Genomic DNA, 17,057 nt, shown 5'->3' on the forward strand with positions numbered 1-17,057 from the left:
TCTTCGAGCAAAAACGAAGTGGCTGTTTGTTGAGCCTAGTGATTGGCTCATATAGTACCACAGGTGTCCGTATTTCCTCGCCTCTCTTTATGGTAATAAGGCATATGGCGCATTAGCCTGCTAGCTGAGCTTTCTTCCTGTTTGTTTCTATCAGTTTACTTATCCGTGTTGCGATAGAAACAAGCAGGAAGAGAGCTCTGCTAGCAGGGTAATGGAGCAATGCGAAGGGCTGTTCATTCTTTTAAGTTTGGGGGATTGATGGAGGGTCTAAAAGAGGGATTACCCAAAAACATATATAGAGAGAAAAGGGAGGCATGAGAAATAATACACCATTTCAAAGTATATTCAATTGGGATCACTGAGAACTCAAAATCCACAGAAAAAAAGAACAAGAACAAAATAGATTGTTTTCTTGTAAGGGGGAGGGTTGTAGATAAATGCCTTGATGCTTACGGGGGAGGCTCAGGTAAAAAAGGGGGGGATTGTCAGCAAAATCGATTTTCACACTAAGGGGGCGCATGGTCAACAGAAATTCTTACCCTTAGGAGATAGCAGGAATTTTTAACCCTAAGAGATAGCAGAATTAGAAAAATTTCCACCCCCTTAGAAATAGCAGTTGGTCGAATTTTATACCCCAAGAAAAAGTAAAATCAGAAAAATCCTTCAACACCCACTAAGGGATAGCAGTTGGTTGAAATTTTATACCTAAATGATGAAACAACCACCCCCGTCTTCTTTTCTGGAGAGTCCACCACCCCCCCCCCCCCTTCCGGGCTTGCTGTCACCAGGTCCCCTGCCTGTGTGCTTCACTCTCTACATTTACCATTTCTGTAATGCTGAGGGATAGTAACCTGCTTGTGTATCTATCTTCCAGTAGGTTTGCAATAATAAACAAATCAATGTGAGGTAATCAGTATTTTACTGCACAATACTACACATTTTATACAAGTATTATACAATTGACATGTCTGCAGAAAGTCAGAGGAGACCTTTTTCTTTTCATAAAAGACAGAAAACAGGTGAATAAAGGGAGGAAGAGTGTGGCGGAGTTCAAAATGCAGCCCCTGCAATAAATGTATCAAAACCTTAACACAGTACACAAACAAGAGACAAACATCTTTGAGCTTTCAACACCAACCTTCACACATTGTGGCACAAATTTTTATGAAACAAACATAATAAGTTAAATTCTATTGGAACCATTATAAGAGAGCTAGAAACATAGCAGACTTCTTGCCGTAGTATAATAATTGATGATGACATTCTGTTATCAATCATTAGCTTAGAAACTGGCTTAATGCCATGTAAACTATCTGGTCCTCTTTTCTAGAAGTATATCCATTATTCACAAATATTTTTCTTGAAGCTAAGAAGGAAGATAAGCAGATTCATAACAAGTCAGCCAAGGACTTTATGAAGTACAGAAATAGTGGGTACCAAGCATATATAGTGTATATAGTATAAAAGGGAAGGGCTGTATGAAGTACATAAGCATATGACATACATAGGTATTCTTGGCTTAGCTCAAACTAACCCCAAGATAGACCAAAATACATTTGGATATAAGTGGGGCCACCTTTGGGATATAAAATTCCTTCTTCTGCCCAAGTACCTTTCGTGTCCCCCCCTTTACTTGAGGATTTGCTTCATGCTTCCTATACTTTCAGTATTTTAGTCGAGGGGGGGGGGGGGGTAAGGCTTAGGTTTTGAGACTGAACACCAGTGATAGAAACTGTTCATAGTTGATGCTTATCCAACCATTTCTGTTGTTATCATAGGCTTGAAAGGCATTAGTCAACATCTAGGAAGAAAGAAATAAGGGGTTGAATAAGTATTTTATTCCGGTTGTAATCTTCATGCCTGGTATTTATAGGGGGAGTAAAAACTTTGTTGGTATTTCAGTGGGTATTTTAGAGGGTTGATTCCACCCATTCTTAGAATAAAGATATTTCAGGCCTTCCAGGATAATGTGTTCATTTTCTTTTCAGCTGAATAATGCACATTACTTCTGCAAATTATGCAATTAAAAATTATGAATCATGTTGCAATTATGTAGATTGCACGATATGTCAAAATTCTCCTAATGCTTTTTTAAATAGTTGCTTACCTACATACAGGCATTTGATGGTGTTGTTATCACAATGTTGTTATCACAAAATAAAACAGTGAAAACAGCCTTGAGCAATTGTAGTTGACACATTTCTACAGTATGACTTATTAAACACTAGTGCCCAGGTTGCAACGGATTTTGCATGGAATGCCTAGTATTTTCAAAACCATTTTGTGTTTTCCTCTTCTTTTGGGAAAGAAATGATGGTAACTTTGAGAAACAAATGCACGGAAAGTTGAATTATGTGCTAAGAAGGAAATTACCGTATCCGTGCATAATTCCAGAAGGCCTGACATATTTTAATGGCATGGATGGACTGAGTGGCCACACACCCCATTTGCAGAAATTTTGCATTATAAAGTAAAATCATAAGAAATATAAGGAAATCAACAATGCATCATTGTGTGATGTTCACATTGCTGTGAGCATGGTACTGTATGTGGTACTCAAATGTGTTTTACTCAGAGTGTCTAAGGATACTCTAATTTTCAAAAACCTTTCCAGTATAATGACTTGGATAGTTTTGTCTTCTGTGCTGTATGGTGCTCAATGATAAAATACATTTTTGTACATTTTAAAAATTGTATAACATTAGGCTAATTGTGTTATGCCAATGAAAAGTAACAATAACATGAGATTCACCTGAATAACAACACAGCACTGGATAAAGTCGTCAAAGTTGACAACACCACGACCAGATCTGTCAAACTTTTTTATTAATATGGAGTAGAACTTATCAGAAAGCCGATAACCTGGAGAAAAGAGGAACAAGAACATATGATCAGAACCTACAAAAACATTTGATCAAAATCTACAAGAAAACTTGATCTGAAGCTACATAAATTGTACATTTACTCCGAAGCTAAAAGAACATCTGATCAGAACTTACAAGAACCTTTTATCAGAACCTACAAGAACACTTGATCTGAACCTACAAGAACATTTGATCAGAACCACAAGCAATATTTCCTTTGAAGTGTTCCACAAAAGAGTCAATAGGGACCTTAAGCATGCAAAAAATGTAGAACATGAAAAAGGGGCTTGCCATGTAGTTGAAAGCGCAGTTGGAACATTGAGCATGATTTGCATGCAAATCCAAAGTCTGTGGCATTCTACATGTTGTTGCATGCTTAAGGTCCCCAATAACATTCACCAACTAGTCAAAATGTTTCTAAGGGTGTCACAAAGGATCTAAACCTGTTAAAGTCTAAACAACTTTATACACATTGTCAAACTTTCGCAAACAATTCTCTGCAAAGATACTGAAAAATCAGGACTCCAGGCATTCTCTGTTGCTAAATAAGACCTTACAGTACTTACCAAAACTTGTAAGAGCTGTGAAAGACAAAAAAGAAAAAAGTCTTATGACCAGAATATGAACATAACTTTATCATTATTCTAACGTATTTTTCAACACCCTTTGTCAATTGGGATCTGGATGGTTATTTAGAAGATTTCTTTTGGGTCAACTGTTTTGTTTTGAAATATAAACAACAATAAATGGAGATAAAAACAACAATAAAGGAATATTATAAACAACAATAAAGGAAATATATAAACAACAAAAAAGGTAAAATTATGGGGACATATGTATTATATTTTTAGTCTCAGTACCATTTTGAAGTTCATTCTTGTCTATTGTGCCAGAGCTGTCACGGTCATAGTTTCGGAAGGTAGTTTGCCAATCAGTTATGTACTTCCACAAGCTGGAAAATTCCTGGAAATTGATGGTGCCATTGTTGTCCCTATCAAACATGCCTGGAAAGAGAGAGATGTCGCAAACTAATTTACCAAAAGAGAGAATATGTGATCAAACATGCATGAAATGAATAAAAGTGGTTATTCTGATTTCCAACGCAACTATGATCAAGATAACAAAACATCAAATACAACAAAACCCAATTGCTAAAGGTACATTTTCTCCACTGGCAAAATTATTTTCACCATCTGGAAAAACTATCATTCAAAGGGAATGGAGGCGGGACAAACATAATTACTTTCTTGATGTCATTGCGACTTGTCTTGCTTTAAAAAATACTCACCGATCATAAGCCTTACTGTCTCAGGGTTAAACGGTGTCCATGTACCTATGTTTCGCAAACAATAATAAGGGAATCGAAAGAGATAGTAAAATATTATTTTTTCACAAGAATCTGTAATACTTATAAAAGCTTAATTGAGTACCATTTGACAGCGCTTGTTGCAACTCGTTCGACGAAATGCTCCCACTTCGATCCTTATCAACCCTGAAAGAAAAGCATAATAAAACTATTAATCGGTAAATATGGATTTTATATGAGTCATTTAGAGTGGAAACAAAATAGAATATGCCGAGCATTTGACCAAAACTCAGTTCAAATTGGTCATCGATGTTCATATATCGAATTCCCCGGGGCGTTTATTGGAATAACATGGCGAGAATTGAACGTATCTATTAGGTTAATAGCGTAACTATCATGTGATGGTACATAGAGTGCAAAAGCTCACCTCTGAAAGATGCCGGAAAGGTAGTTTGGGTCGTAGCCGCCTTGTGGTTGTTGGTAGTGGTACGCCATCTTGAATAAATATTACCCAGGGAGCATTGCGTGCGTGGAGGGTTGCCCTTGGATGAAAATATAAAAACAACATGGGAGGGGAGAGTGCAGAGTTTGCTCTTCCCGTACAATACCAACATAACTGCATCCAAATGTTGCCAATTTTGCATATATCTATTTAATAAAAAGGATTTTTTATTTCCCCCCCCCTTTTTTCATCTCTGAATAGCATTATTTTGCCAGAAAATTTGTGCATTATTTTAGAAAATTTTCTTTCAGACCTGATATCAAGGCCTCGCCCTAGTCCTCCTCTGTTCATGCGTGACTCGTTGGAAGGAAGTAGAAATAAATCGAAAACCCAGTAAAAGCTTGGCCACAAATGGCCTATAATCAAGTTCCTGTAGATCGTAACTGGTTGTATGGCATTTTTACAAGGTATGTGCCAAATGGAGCTAAAATTCTTGGCGAGTATTCTATTATGGCGTGTCTTTTATGGCCTCGGAGGTCGCGAAAGATTGAATGGAATCATCTTGTTATCTAAATTGTGATGAGTAATGCAATTTTCTTTGTTTTTGCTTTTAAGGATAGATGCAGATAAAAACGGTGCAATCACTGGGGATGAATTACAAAAAGCTTTATCAAACGGTTTGTTATTGATCATTAGTAGACTTTTTTTATCTTGATAAACAGGTTTTAGGGAAAAATGAGCGGGATTTGAGGGACCTTTTGTGAACCCTCTGCTCAAACTATCAAATCGAACAGTTATTGGCATCATTGTTTTCATAACCATCATCCAAAGCTTTCATAACTATCATCATCACAGACGAATAGCAAGGATTTTGAGAAGGGAATTTCAATTATTTTCTTAACCATCATCACTTCATAGTTTTCATAGATTTTGATCAGGGGATTTTCTTTATTGGTCTTACCATTTTCCATTGGATATCTCCGCCTTGGTAGAAGTATTGTTTTGAGCAGCCTTTCAAGTTAAATGGGGTGGTTCTCTCTTGTCTACGGCATGTCAAATGACATCATGGAAAAACATGGAAAATGCGCAATTCCAGATAGAGAGAAAAGACACAATTTCTTACAATGGCTATAGGTTCATTGTATTACGGACTGATTTTCAAAACACAAATAACGTGAGGCCCTAGTGTGCATAACTAGATTTTGGCCTTTTAAGATAATTTTCCTTGATTACCATTGCCCTGTGTATCAGTTCAGGCTCAAATTTCAATTACACTTTACAAAGAGTCGCATCAATTTAAAATGTCGCACTTGATGTTTTGTTTGCTATAAGTTACTAAGTACTCAGAGAAATTATCCACCTTATTCAATGTGAATTTTTCCGTCATGTCATATACCATCATCATCATCAATGGTCATCATCATAAAATCATCAGCATTGTCATCATTCATCTTTAATTACACCACCAATTTGTTAATAAGTATTTTTATTTCCTAGGTTCATGGGCTCCTTTTAACCCAGAGACAGTCAGACTATTTATGGGTAAGCTGTGGTTTATAGATCACAGGGCGATTTATGGGTAAGGTGTGATCAAGATCACAGTGCTATTTATGGTTAAGGCAGGGTCCAAGATAGACCACAGGGCTATTTACTGGTAAGATGGGGTCTGTAGATCACAGGCTGTAACAGGGCTATTCTGGCCTCTACCCTGCATTTAGACAAATTGCTCAATTTTCATTCAAATTTGCTTTCTTTTTTCGTACTGGAGCATCTTCAACATAATTTTGGCTCTGTTGCGACCCTAAAAAAGAGAGGTGGAGAACTTAGTTGGTTCTTGTTTAATCTTAATTTTTTCTTTGTCTGTGTGCAATGATAGGCATGTTTGACCGAGATAATTCGGGAACAATAGAATTCAACGAGTTTTACTCACTATGGCAGTACGTCACAGACTGGCAGAAGGCATTTCGATCATATGATACAGACAACTCTGGGACAATTGATATAGATGAGCTAAAGACGGCTCTGAGAAGTTTTGGTAAGCAGGCCATAATCATCACCATAATTATTATTATCTCCGACAGGAGAGAAGGTAAATTCAATGGTAAAAACCATCATTAGCAAGTCATTTTCATCCTCTGGTCATCATCATCAATGTTGTCATCACCATCACTGTCATCATCACCTTAAAATATTGTCATCATCACCACCATTGTCATCATCACCTTAAAATATTGCCATCATCACCATTGTCATCTTCTTCCTGTACCATTGTCATCACCACCTCCCATTGTCACTGTCACCATAACGATTTTCATAATCACCAATGTATACTTCACCTTGTACCATTGTCATCACCACCATAATGATTGTCATATATTACCAATGTCATTTTCACCTTGTACCATCGTCATCACCACCAGCCACTGTTACTATCGTCATCACCACAACGATTATCATAATCACCAATGTCATCTTCACCTTGTACCATTGTCATCACCACCACCCATCGTCATCATCACCATCTTCCATTATAAATCACTGAATAATCACCCCTTACCATCCCTTTGTCTTTATTTGTAATTGGGTGAACTTTGTTGCCAAGACAAGGTTTTTTTATCAGGCTTCAGGCTCTCGGATAGAATCTACTCAATGCTCATCACTAAATTTGACAGAACTGGAAATGGAGCAATCCGATTTGATGATTTTATCCAGTGTTGTGTTGTCCTGCAGGTAATGAATGACAAAGCTATCTCATTGGCAGAAATGGATATCATATTGATAGAGGTTGATATCATATTGGTAGAGGTGTATATCACATTGGCAGGGGTGGATATTCTATCGGTAGAGGTGGATATCATATTGGTAGAGGTGGATATCACATTGGCAGAGGTGGATAACATATTGGTAGAGGTGGGTTTTTTATTGTTAGAGGTGGATATCATATTGGTAGAGATTGGGATCAAATTGGTAGAGGTGGATATCACATTGGCAGGGGTGGATATCATATTGGTTAGAGGTGGGTTTCATATTGGTTGAGAAACTCAAGATAAAATGCAATATTCACCTCCTAGGAGGAGAATTTTTTCCCTGCGCCCAAAAATCAATGAAAAAAATGGCGGGAGTAACAGCCGATTTGCAAGTGTTACCGAAAAGAAAATTGCTCTAAAGCTCATTTTATATACTAAAACAATTATACCACTTCCATTTCGGCAGATAGTGGCTTTTAAAATATCTACCTCAAGCCTTTGGCTCTTGGTAGATACTTTGCCAATAGCCACCTCAATGGAAATGGTATAATTGTTTATTGGTAGAGGTAGAGGTGGGTATCTTACTGGAAGAGGGTGGTGGAGGTGGATCAGGAAGTCAGATCATCCTATTGTTGTGGCTATTTTCATATCTTAAAGTCCAAATTTTATACCAACAAGGCTTACATTATTATTAATTTATTTTTCAGATTCTAACAAATTCATTTAGTCACCATGACTTTGCCAGACGAGGTGTGATAACTATTCAATATGAGCAATTCTTAACTATGGTTTTCAGTCTGAACCTTGGGAAGTGAAACAACGAATATCAGCAGCTAAGTCCTCAATATAACACTGCATAGCTCTAAACCATTACAAACTTGATATGGTTTACTATAAGCTAGGTCTTTTTTTATTATGAGGAGCTTGGTCTTAAACGAGACTGACAGAGGCCTTGTTCATACGCCAGACACCATTTAAAATGCAAATATCTGCAAATGAACAAAATGGATTGTTTAGGCTAATGTTCATTTACATTTGGAATGCTACTTGAAAAAATGGCATCTAAACTAGGCCTTAATTTGCTACACATGAGACTGCTGTATTGGCCTGTATTGTTTTTACAGTATTTGTTTACTGTCTCTAGTGTAAATGAAGAATATATTTTGCTATAAACAAATTGTTCCTTTAAACATTTAAGCACTTAAGCATTAAAACAGCACCCACCAGTGCAATATAGTGTGGTTTTGAACACATATTTGATGTGCACACTTGTATGGTTGGCCTGATGAAATTCAGCTGCCAGTTGGCTAGAAAATCAATCAAGTTAATTATAGCACATGGCGTCATAATTGAGTCAGCTTCTTAACTGTGTTCCAGCTGATGAGACTAGTGCAAGAGTGTTGTATGTGCTATTTTAATGGGCCACTTATTATATAACTATCATCTAGATATTTTTAGAAATAATTAATAAAGCATTTGAAAAAAACTTATGCAACTCAAATAAAACCGGTAAAGAAGATCTTGTTTGTGTTCTCGTCATCTCCTTCTTCAAGCTTGACCCTTTTTCTACCATCTTCACCCCTAACAGTGCCTTCCTCAAAAACCCTCTTTCCCAGATGCATGACTTTGCATGACTTCACACTGTCACCTCCATGCTGAGAAGCCTGTGCTCCTTGGATACAATATGTCACAGCATTTTCCACTTGTGTTGATTGTACCGTAATATTGCACCCAGCTTTAACACGTCTCCCTGCAGATTTCCTGGCTGTTTGTTTTCTTCTTGGAGCAACAACATCTGACTCACCAGAAATTGTAGGTTTATCTTTCAACTCTGTATTTGGTATACTGGAATCTTTATATTTTGTTGTATCTACTTTACTTGTTACTAACATGGACTCATGTCCTGTGGCTTCACTACAGGTCGGCTTGAGTTCATTTTCTGAAGTATCTGATAGTCTACACATGTCTAGCTTCCACATTTTGGTGATTGTCTGCCTTGAAGAAGAGCATATAGACGTGGAATCAGTTGACCCACTAGAGTTACTGGGACAATCATCATGGTCGGGTCCATCATGACTCTGAAGTAGCGAGTAAATTAAAATAAATAAAATGATGAAAGATAAAAAAAATAAATTGATAAATAAAAAAAAATTAAAAAAGAGAAATGTCAACACACAATTACAAAATTAAAAAAATACTTGGACTAGAATAATAGTTTACAAACATGATTAACCTTTCAAATTTCCGTAAAGTAATGTAGTACCTGATCATGAAGAAGAGTACATCCTAATTTCTTCTCCATCCTGAGCAAAAATCTTTTCACCTCCTTCTAAATAAATAGAGTAGTTCATTGAATAACTGTATTGCACTTGGCACTCTAGTATCCCAACTGGCACACTAGTACCCACTAGGCCCTGTTTGATTACTATAGTACAATTCCCATGGTTGTCTAAAAGACTCAGTGTATCCCAACTGGCACACTAGTCCCCACTAGGCCCTGTTTGATTACTATAGTACAATTCCCATGGTTGTCTTAAAGACTCAGTGTATCCCAACTGGCACACTAGTCCCTACTATGCCCTGTTTGATTACTATAGTACAATTCCCATGGTTGTCTTAAAGACTCAGTGTATCCCAACTGGCACACTAGTCCCCACTAGGCCCTGTTTGATTACTATAGTACAATTCCCATGGTTGTCTAAAAGACTCAGTGTATCCCAACTGGCACACTAGTCCCCACTAGGCCCTGTTTGATTACTATAGTACAATTCCCATGGTTGTCTAGAAGACTCAGTGTATCCCAACTGGCACACTATTCCCTACTAGGCCCTGTTTGATTACTATAGTACAATTCCCATGGTTGTCTTAAAGACTCAGTGTATCCCAACTGGCACACTAGTCCCCACTAGGCCCTGTTTGATTACTATAGTACAATTCCCATGGTTGTCTAAAAGACTCAGTGTATCCCAACTGGCACACTAGTCCCCACTAGGCCCTGTTTGATTACTATAGTACAATTCCCATGGTTGTCTAAAAGACTCAGTGTATCCCAACTGGCACACTATTCCCCACTAGGCCCTGTTTGATTACTATAGTACAATTCCCATGGTTGTCTAAAAGACTCAGTGTATCCCAACTGGCACACTAGTCCCCACTAGGCCCTGTTTGATTACTATAGTACAATTCCCATGGTTGTCTTAAAGACTCAGTGTATCCCAACTGGCACACTAGTCCCCACTAGGCCCTGTTTGATTACTATAGTACAATTCCCATGGTTGTCTTAAAGACTCAGTGTATCCCAACTGGCACACTAGTCCCCACTAGGCCCTGTTTGATTACTATAGTACAATTCCCATGGTTGTCTAGAAGACTCAGTGTATCCCAACTGGCACACTATTCCCTACTAGGCCCTGTTTGATTACTATAGTACAATTCCCATGGTTGTCTTAAAGACTCAGTGTATCCCAACTGGCACACTAGTCCCCACTAGGCCCTGTTTGATTACTATAGTACAATTCCCATGGTTGTCTAAAAGACTCAGTGTATCCCAACTGGCACACTAGTCCCCACTAGGCCCTGTTTGATTACTATAGTACAATTCCCATGGTTGTCTTAAAGACTCAGTGTATCCCAACTGGCACACTAGTCCCCACTAGGCCCTGTTTGATTACTATAGTACAATTCCCATGGTTGTCTAAAAGACTCAGTGTATCCCAACTGGCACACTATTCCCTACTAGGCCCTGTTTGATTACTATAGTACAATTCCCATGGTTGTCTAAAAGACTCAGTGTATCCCAACTGGCACACTAGTCCCCACTAGGCCCTGTTTGATTACTATAGTACAATTCCCATGGTTTTCTAAAAGACTCAGTGTACCAAGGTGTTATAGCCAGAGCATTATATAAGATATAAAACCGCCTAACACATAGAAAGCCAGCAGAAAAGAGAACAAGGAGAGCATGTTAGTGTTAATAAGCTGGAGTGCAGGTCTAAGAAAACCACCCTCAGATAACCAAGCTAGTACCCAACTCTCATCGTCACCAGTTTACTTCTGAAGGGCAGACGGAACCTCTACCAACCAAAGAGAGAAAAGAATCTTTTAGAATCTGTGCTATTTAACAGGCCATTCGCTCTTTATCATCAGCCACATCCTCAAAGGAACATCCAATAGACACACTGCTTTTATATTTTTAAATATTTTTCACGTTTCCATTAAAAATCATCAGAGATGGTTACGTAATCGACCGAAAGTAAACTGGTGGCAATGCCGCTTCAAGAGAATAATGAGCTCCCTCGTATATTTTTTATAAATAATGTTTAGAGCTTGTCCACAGATAAAGAAACACATCATTTTTAAACTACCTTGATCAGCTTGGAAGAGCAGTTGCATGGGCCATAATTGAGGAAATCATTGATATATGATCTGCGAGCCTCGTTGCTAGCTAACAGGTCTAGGAGCATGGTGTGAACGCGATGATTGTGTGACTTGAACATGTTATGGTTTTTGGTACTCTGTTTGGATACAAAAAAAGGAAAACTCATGATTTATAAATGAAAATGTGTCTGGCCGTAGTCGTGGAGTTTTGCAGGGTAAAGGGGAGGTCTACTTTGTCTTTTGGCTCGGACAGGTCAATACAGTAGTGCAAGGAAGGAGTCATAAGGAAAAACAACAAATAACACTTGTGTTTAGGAAGGGTGTTCATGGGGAATGCTTATTCATTAGGTCTCTTGAATTATTCTCATATTTTGTATATCTGATACCATTACCATGAATGCAGGTTTGGGCATCTCTATTGGGAATAGCTCATCTAACAAATCAAATACTTGGTGGTACTGCAAGCTGTTATCCAGGTTAACCATTGAATCTATCACAGTCTGGAAGCAACAATATAGTCATTTATAGAAAATTAGAGTCAATGGACAATCTAAAAAAGGCATGTATCACACTTAATTAATATGATATGTACTGATGGCAAGAAGTGCAAATAAAATATTATCATAATATAAAAGAATATGATGCTTCACTACATAAGTGCATACCTGCCAACTCCCGTTTTTTTTATCAAATCTCCCGGCCTCCCGGTTTCACCTTAAATCTCCCGGTTTATGACCAAATTTTAATCAGTAGAGTTGTTTTTTTTAAGTAGAAGTTGGATTTTAGCCACAAAGTTCTGCAAATGTCATAGTTTGTAATTCAAGTTATGACGTTTTCAGTTTTTTCGAACTAAATAGTCAACAAGCAGCCTTTTCTAGGCGTTTCTTGCAGAACACAGGACTACCGCAATACCGAAATGCTTTCAGATATCGACCAATCAAGTTAGACAATTTTCGCGCGAACTGTTGAGAAATTGGCTCATACTTTGGAGCCGTGTCGAGTTTGTAAGGAAAGAATCATTTTTAAACGGGGGGATGGCTGCTATGTTCAGGGGGAGGGTTGCAATTTTTTTTAGCTCCGATTTGGGGGAGGGTCTCAAATTTTAATACAAGGATTGGGAGAGGCCCTTATTTTTTCACAGGTATTCTGATCAATTTCCAAGCCTCCTTAAAGTCTGGAATCTCAAAATTTTTCTAAGGAAAACCCCAGAAGTGTTGCTTCTATTTTTTTCTCTTTTTTGTCTATTGCAGTTTGGTTTTGATAATTTCCATCAATAAATTAACAAATTTCCATTCATGTCAAAGTTCTCTTCTCCCCTACCTGCCCACTATCTTTTCATTGGCGGTATGAAAAAAATGGGATCTCTGGTGGGAAGGAGCTAATGACGCTGTTTTACATATAGGTAGAAGACATGACGAAAATACCTGGAAAATGACGAAAAAACCTGTTCAATTCGAGATAGAAGACTCGATTTCTTACAATGGTTCCTTGTATTCCGGAATGATTTTCAAAACACAAATAACGTGAGGCCGAAATGCAATTACCCAGATTTTGGCTTTTAAAGATATTTTTTAAGATCATCCTTGCGTATGTATTTGACATTTTGTTTGCTATCACTCACTAAGTAGAAATTTTCCGCCTTTTCCGTCTTATTTCAAGCGTTATTTCATGTTTTTCCGCCATGTGGTTTTAGCAATAATTAGCATTTTAAAATTTTCACGGGAGAGAATGCCCCCCCCTATACAATTTTATTTATATCCCTGGAATATGGGCTTTAAATCAACACTGCTCCTAAATAAGTCAGTGCCCCCTCCCATTTTTAGGCGCTCTGTGGTCAGGATACGATGGAATTAAAACGCTGGCCTCTCAAAAAGTAGTTGAAATTGATGTTCTTAACATCGAACCATTAGTCGAGTCAATTTAGTGTTTTACCAAAGAGTTATTGCACTTCAAGTGATCTGGGGGTTGGCAGGTACGTAAGTGTCACATGATTTGTTTGTTAAGGATCCGAGCCTTGTGCATGTAGACATAATTCAAAAGTAACTTTGAGAGAAACTCTTAAAGATGTGCTTTACTCTTGACAAGTTTAACACACAAACAGTGTTATGACACAAAGAGTGATATAACGCAGTCTTATCTTACATACCAATATTTTCAAATCCAGTATAAGCTTACAGAAGGTGTTAAGCTTTACTTTTCCTTTCATTTCTTCAAATATTTCATGCAGCACACTAATTGCCTTGGGGTACAGTGAGGCATTCTCTGCAGATGCTACCTCCCACAGGGTTCTAGCAAGGGACTGGGCTTTTGCCCGTGTGTTATCCATCCTGCAAACTTTTAGGAAAAAATGGTATCAAGCAAAATGTTATCACCAAAAATTTGAACAGAATAATTAAAAAAAAACTACAAAAACAGGCATGTATCTACAGGGATTTGCTGGGAATAGCACTGTAGTCACAGTACAATTACACATAAAAATGGCAACAAAAAATATTAAATAACAAGGCTAAATATGAAATCGAGAGGCCCCATTCCATTTGGATGGTATTCAGACCAGATGTCAGTTTTTAATATTATTTCGCGGTTCATAAAGACATACGATTTTACAAACCATGGCCTTAATTTCTCTGTTTTCATGACTCACAGAGGGTCTAATCACGGTTCACATTAGAGAATCCCTTTGACCTCTGTTACTAGGATTTACAAAAACAGAGCTTTTCAGAAGCCAAGGGTAGTTGAGCAAGCTTCGTTTGCCTACCTCTAGGTACGCATCTGAATAACAAGAAACAATTAGCAACTTGCACAAACAGATTGTGTGCCTTTTAGGTGGCAGACCTGAGCAAGGTCAGGATTTTAGCAAAAAATAACAAAAGCAACTTATTTGGGAATTACATAAAAGCCAGAAAAATTATTTGTTGGGATGGGCTTCTCGAAATTTTCCACTCAAAAGTCATGTGATCAGTTAGTGCAAGTCACTCATTATAAGACAACAAACAATCATCAAACAAAAACAAAACATGAAAGCTATCTTTTTCAAGAAAAAAAGCCAAAGGCCCACCGTGCGGAAGGGAATTAAGTTATATTTCCCAAACATGGTCACCGACCAAAAGCGAGTGTCATGTTATTATTGGCGAAGTGAGTGATGTTCGCCTCAACTCTACGCAAAATCAGCTTAAATACAAATAATCACCCGCTTTTAACGGTCAAACAAAAGGTTAGCTAGTAAATTCATAGAATTTATCGAGGCTAATGATCTCAATTTTCTAAAAATACTCTCTTCCTGTTCTTGTTTCCCGCGGTTTCTTTGACGACTGATGATAACTTACTCAGGGGAAGCATAAAATTTCCAGCAAACTTACCACATATTTTAACAGACAAGTTGAAAATGATGCTAGTTTACACTCGTACTAGTAAGGATAAGAAAGACTCACCGTAAGCCGCTCAAAAACGGTCAAGATAGTAGGCGAGCTTCCACTCCGCCATGTTGTGTTTGCGATTATTCACGTGGCTCCTTTAAGCCAAACCACAGGGATCACCTATCTCTGGGACTTTTATGGGGGAGGGCTAGAGTCCATCATTTTACCTTTTTTATTTCAATGCCAAGCAAAGTTCTAGAGATGTATTTTGCGCTATAGAAACCATTTATTTGACGAACAATTATGAGCCCCTGATGACCATTAACTTTGTACCATATAGACTAATAAGATTCGCTCTTATACCCATGAAATACAATTATCACTCGCAGGCATTATTCATGGGGCGGGTGGAGTCACGGCAGCCATCTTTTTTGGAATGGTCGCGCAAATTTTCCCCGCTCAAATAAATAAAGACGAAGCATTTTCTACGCTAAAATCACCAAATAAACGTCGGCGAGCAGAAAATATCAATCACATAAATGTGGTCAATCACGCCGCAATTTTACGCTCCCGCTCATTCTCAGTACAGCATGTATTTCCACCGACTAATTTAGGATAAGATATATTGTCAAGCAATATCGTCAAAACGCAACAGACTTTACTTATGGATTATTATTTTGAAGTTCCCTTACAAATTACCCATTGTATTTTCTGAAGTGGTTGATCGACATTTTTCAGACTCTGCTCTACTCTGCTTGCTGTTTCGCAAGCTTTCATTGTGTTTACGCAATTAGCCATCAAACCTAGCGCCTCTTTGGCGGTGCAAGGGTATTCTAAGTACTGAAGACTCTGCGATTAATCATCTAATAGTTGAAGTAGGCATAAGAGTGATTTAAAACGGAATTGATCATGGTCTCATGCTTTGGGCATATCATATGCTTGAAAAAGTATTTAATCATTATCTCTTGCCTCGCACTTATCATGGCTTGTAGGGAACACTCATCAAGAGGGCTGGAAGAGCATTTGCTTGGACGTTTATTTTCACTCATAAGAGCGAGCTTTTTAATGCCTCGTTGTTTAGAGGGAAAGGAAGAAAAGGTACCCTTCCTGTTACCTTCCACTCACATCTAGCTACTCAGGCGAGTTCCCAGGATTGGCCTAGGGGGGTGCGCAGTCCTAGGTATCGTATGGAAAAAGCATAGTATTTGAAGATTCTTTAATAAGAAATGATCTACTTTTTGGTCGCCAAGGTGGCAAGGTGGTGTGTACGCGCCTGCTACTTTTGTTGCATCATGGGCCACTTCCTATGGGAACTGGGATTCGACTTACTTTAGATTGGAAAAAAGAGAATAGCCCTTCTCTAGATTGCGCTGGAAAATGGCCAAATATTATAGGCACGGGAAGGGAACGGTTTTTTCCTGCGCGGGGAGGGGGGGGGGAGGGGGAAGAGTCGTTTACCGACCATTCCTACAGAACACTGGAGAGGCAATCGTACAAACTTGGCGATTCTAATGATATGAAAAACCCCAGGCATTCTGCTCCAGACCATGATTGAATATGGCTCAGACCAGCCTGTTCCATGGGTGGTTCAAGATTTCGTGGATGGATTAGAGCTGTGAACAGGATGAGGATGACATAAATCCATCCCTTAAATCGGATTAGAGAACACTTATCCGCTTACTGATGCGCTACGTCAATCCCACGAACATCAAATCTATTCGTTTTAGCAGTTTTAGAGTCGAAGTCACTCTGCAGTTTATTGCCGATGAAGTTTATCTGAGGCAAACCGGCTGATGAGCCCTAAAGAGGACGAAACAGTTGTCCATGGTTGCTGACTGCATCATTGGCCCGTCTGGTGCCGATGTGTGTATAGGTAGTGTTAAACAGTTTAAAGTTCACGAGCCCGTTTCCTGGCGTGGGGCTTATAACCATCATCTATACTTTTTAGATCTTATGTACGATCAT

The 17,057-nt window shown here is 38.3% G+C and overlaps 3 protein-coding genes across 5 annotated transcripts; 1 reads left to right on the plus strand and 2 right to left on the minus strand.

The window, feature by feature from the left end:
* Positions 1–902: 902 nt before the first annotated feature.
* LOC5518033 (programmed cell death protein 6) lies at positions 903–4,758 on the minus strand. The gene is made up of 7 exons (XM_001637960.3): positions 4,598–4,758; positions 4,295–4,356; positions 4,153–4,197; positions 3,725–3,868; positions 3,431–3,445; positions 2,753–2,862; positions 903–1,801 (listed from the first exon to the last, which is right to left on the minus strand). Exons 1-7 carry the CDS (start codon positions 4,663–4,665, stop codon positions 1,700–1,702), a joined length of 546 nt encoding a protein of 181 aa, XP_001638010.1. The 5' UTR covers positions 4,666–4,758; the 3' UTR covers positions 903–1,699.
* Positions 4,759–4,923: 165 nt separating this feature from the next.
* LOC5518032 (programmed cell death protein 6) lies at positions 4,924–8,878 on the plus strand. Of its 2 annotated transcripts, none has more exons than XM_001638021.3 (6): positions 4,924–5,079; positions 5,228–5,289; positions 6,110–6,154; positions 6,489–6,647; positions 7,233–7,342; positions 8,067–8,878. In XM_001638021.3, exons 1-6 carry the CDS (start codon positions 5,024–5,026, stop codon positions 8,172–8,174), a joined length of 540 nt encoding a protein of 179 aa, XP_001638071.2. In that variant the 5' UTR covers positions 4,924–5,023; the 3' UTR covers positions 8,175–8,878. The 2 variants fall into 2 exon arrangements, with proteins under 2 accessions (XP_001638071.2, XP_032218501.1); XM_032362610.2 differs by having other exon boundaries at positions 4,938–5,079; positions 5,233–5,289.
* Positions 8,758–15,261, minus strand: LOC5518031. 2 transcript variants are annotated; one of them, XM_048720716.1, is made up of 6 exons: positions 15,168–15,261; positions 13,883–14,070; positions 12,129–12,236; positions 11,724–11,873; positions 9,623–9,685; positions 8,758–9,437 (listed from the first exon to the last, which is right to left on the minus strand). In XM_048720716.1, exons 2-6 carry the CDS (start codon positions 14,060–14,062, stop codon positions 8,856–8,858), a joined length of 1,083 nt encoding a protein of 360 aa, XP_048576673.1. In that variant the 5' UTR covers positions 14,063–14,070; positions 15,168–15,261; the 3' UTR covers positions 8,758–8,855. The 2 variants fall into 2 exon arrangements, with proteins under 2 accessions (XP_048576673.1, XP_001638009.2); XM_001637959.3 differs by having other exon boundaries at positions 9,623–9,688.
* Between the last annotated feature and the right edge of the window lie 1,796 nt (positions 15,262–17,057).

The sequence above is a fragment of the Nematostella vectensis genome, chromosome 13 (assembly GCF_932526225.1).
Source record: "Nematostella vectensis chromosome 13, jaNemVect1.1, whole genome shotgun sequence".
Classification (NCBI taxonomy): domain Eukaryota; kingdom Metazoa; phylum Cnidaria; class Anthozoa; order Actiniaria; family Edwardsiidae; genus Nematostella; species Nematostella vectensis.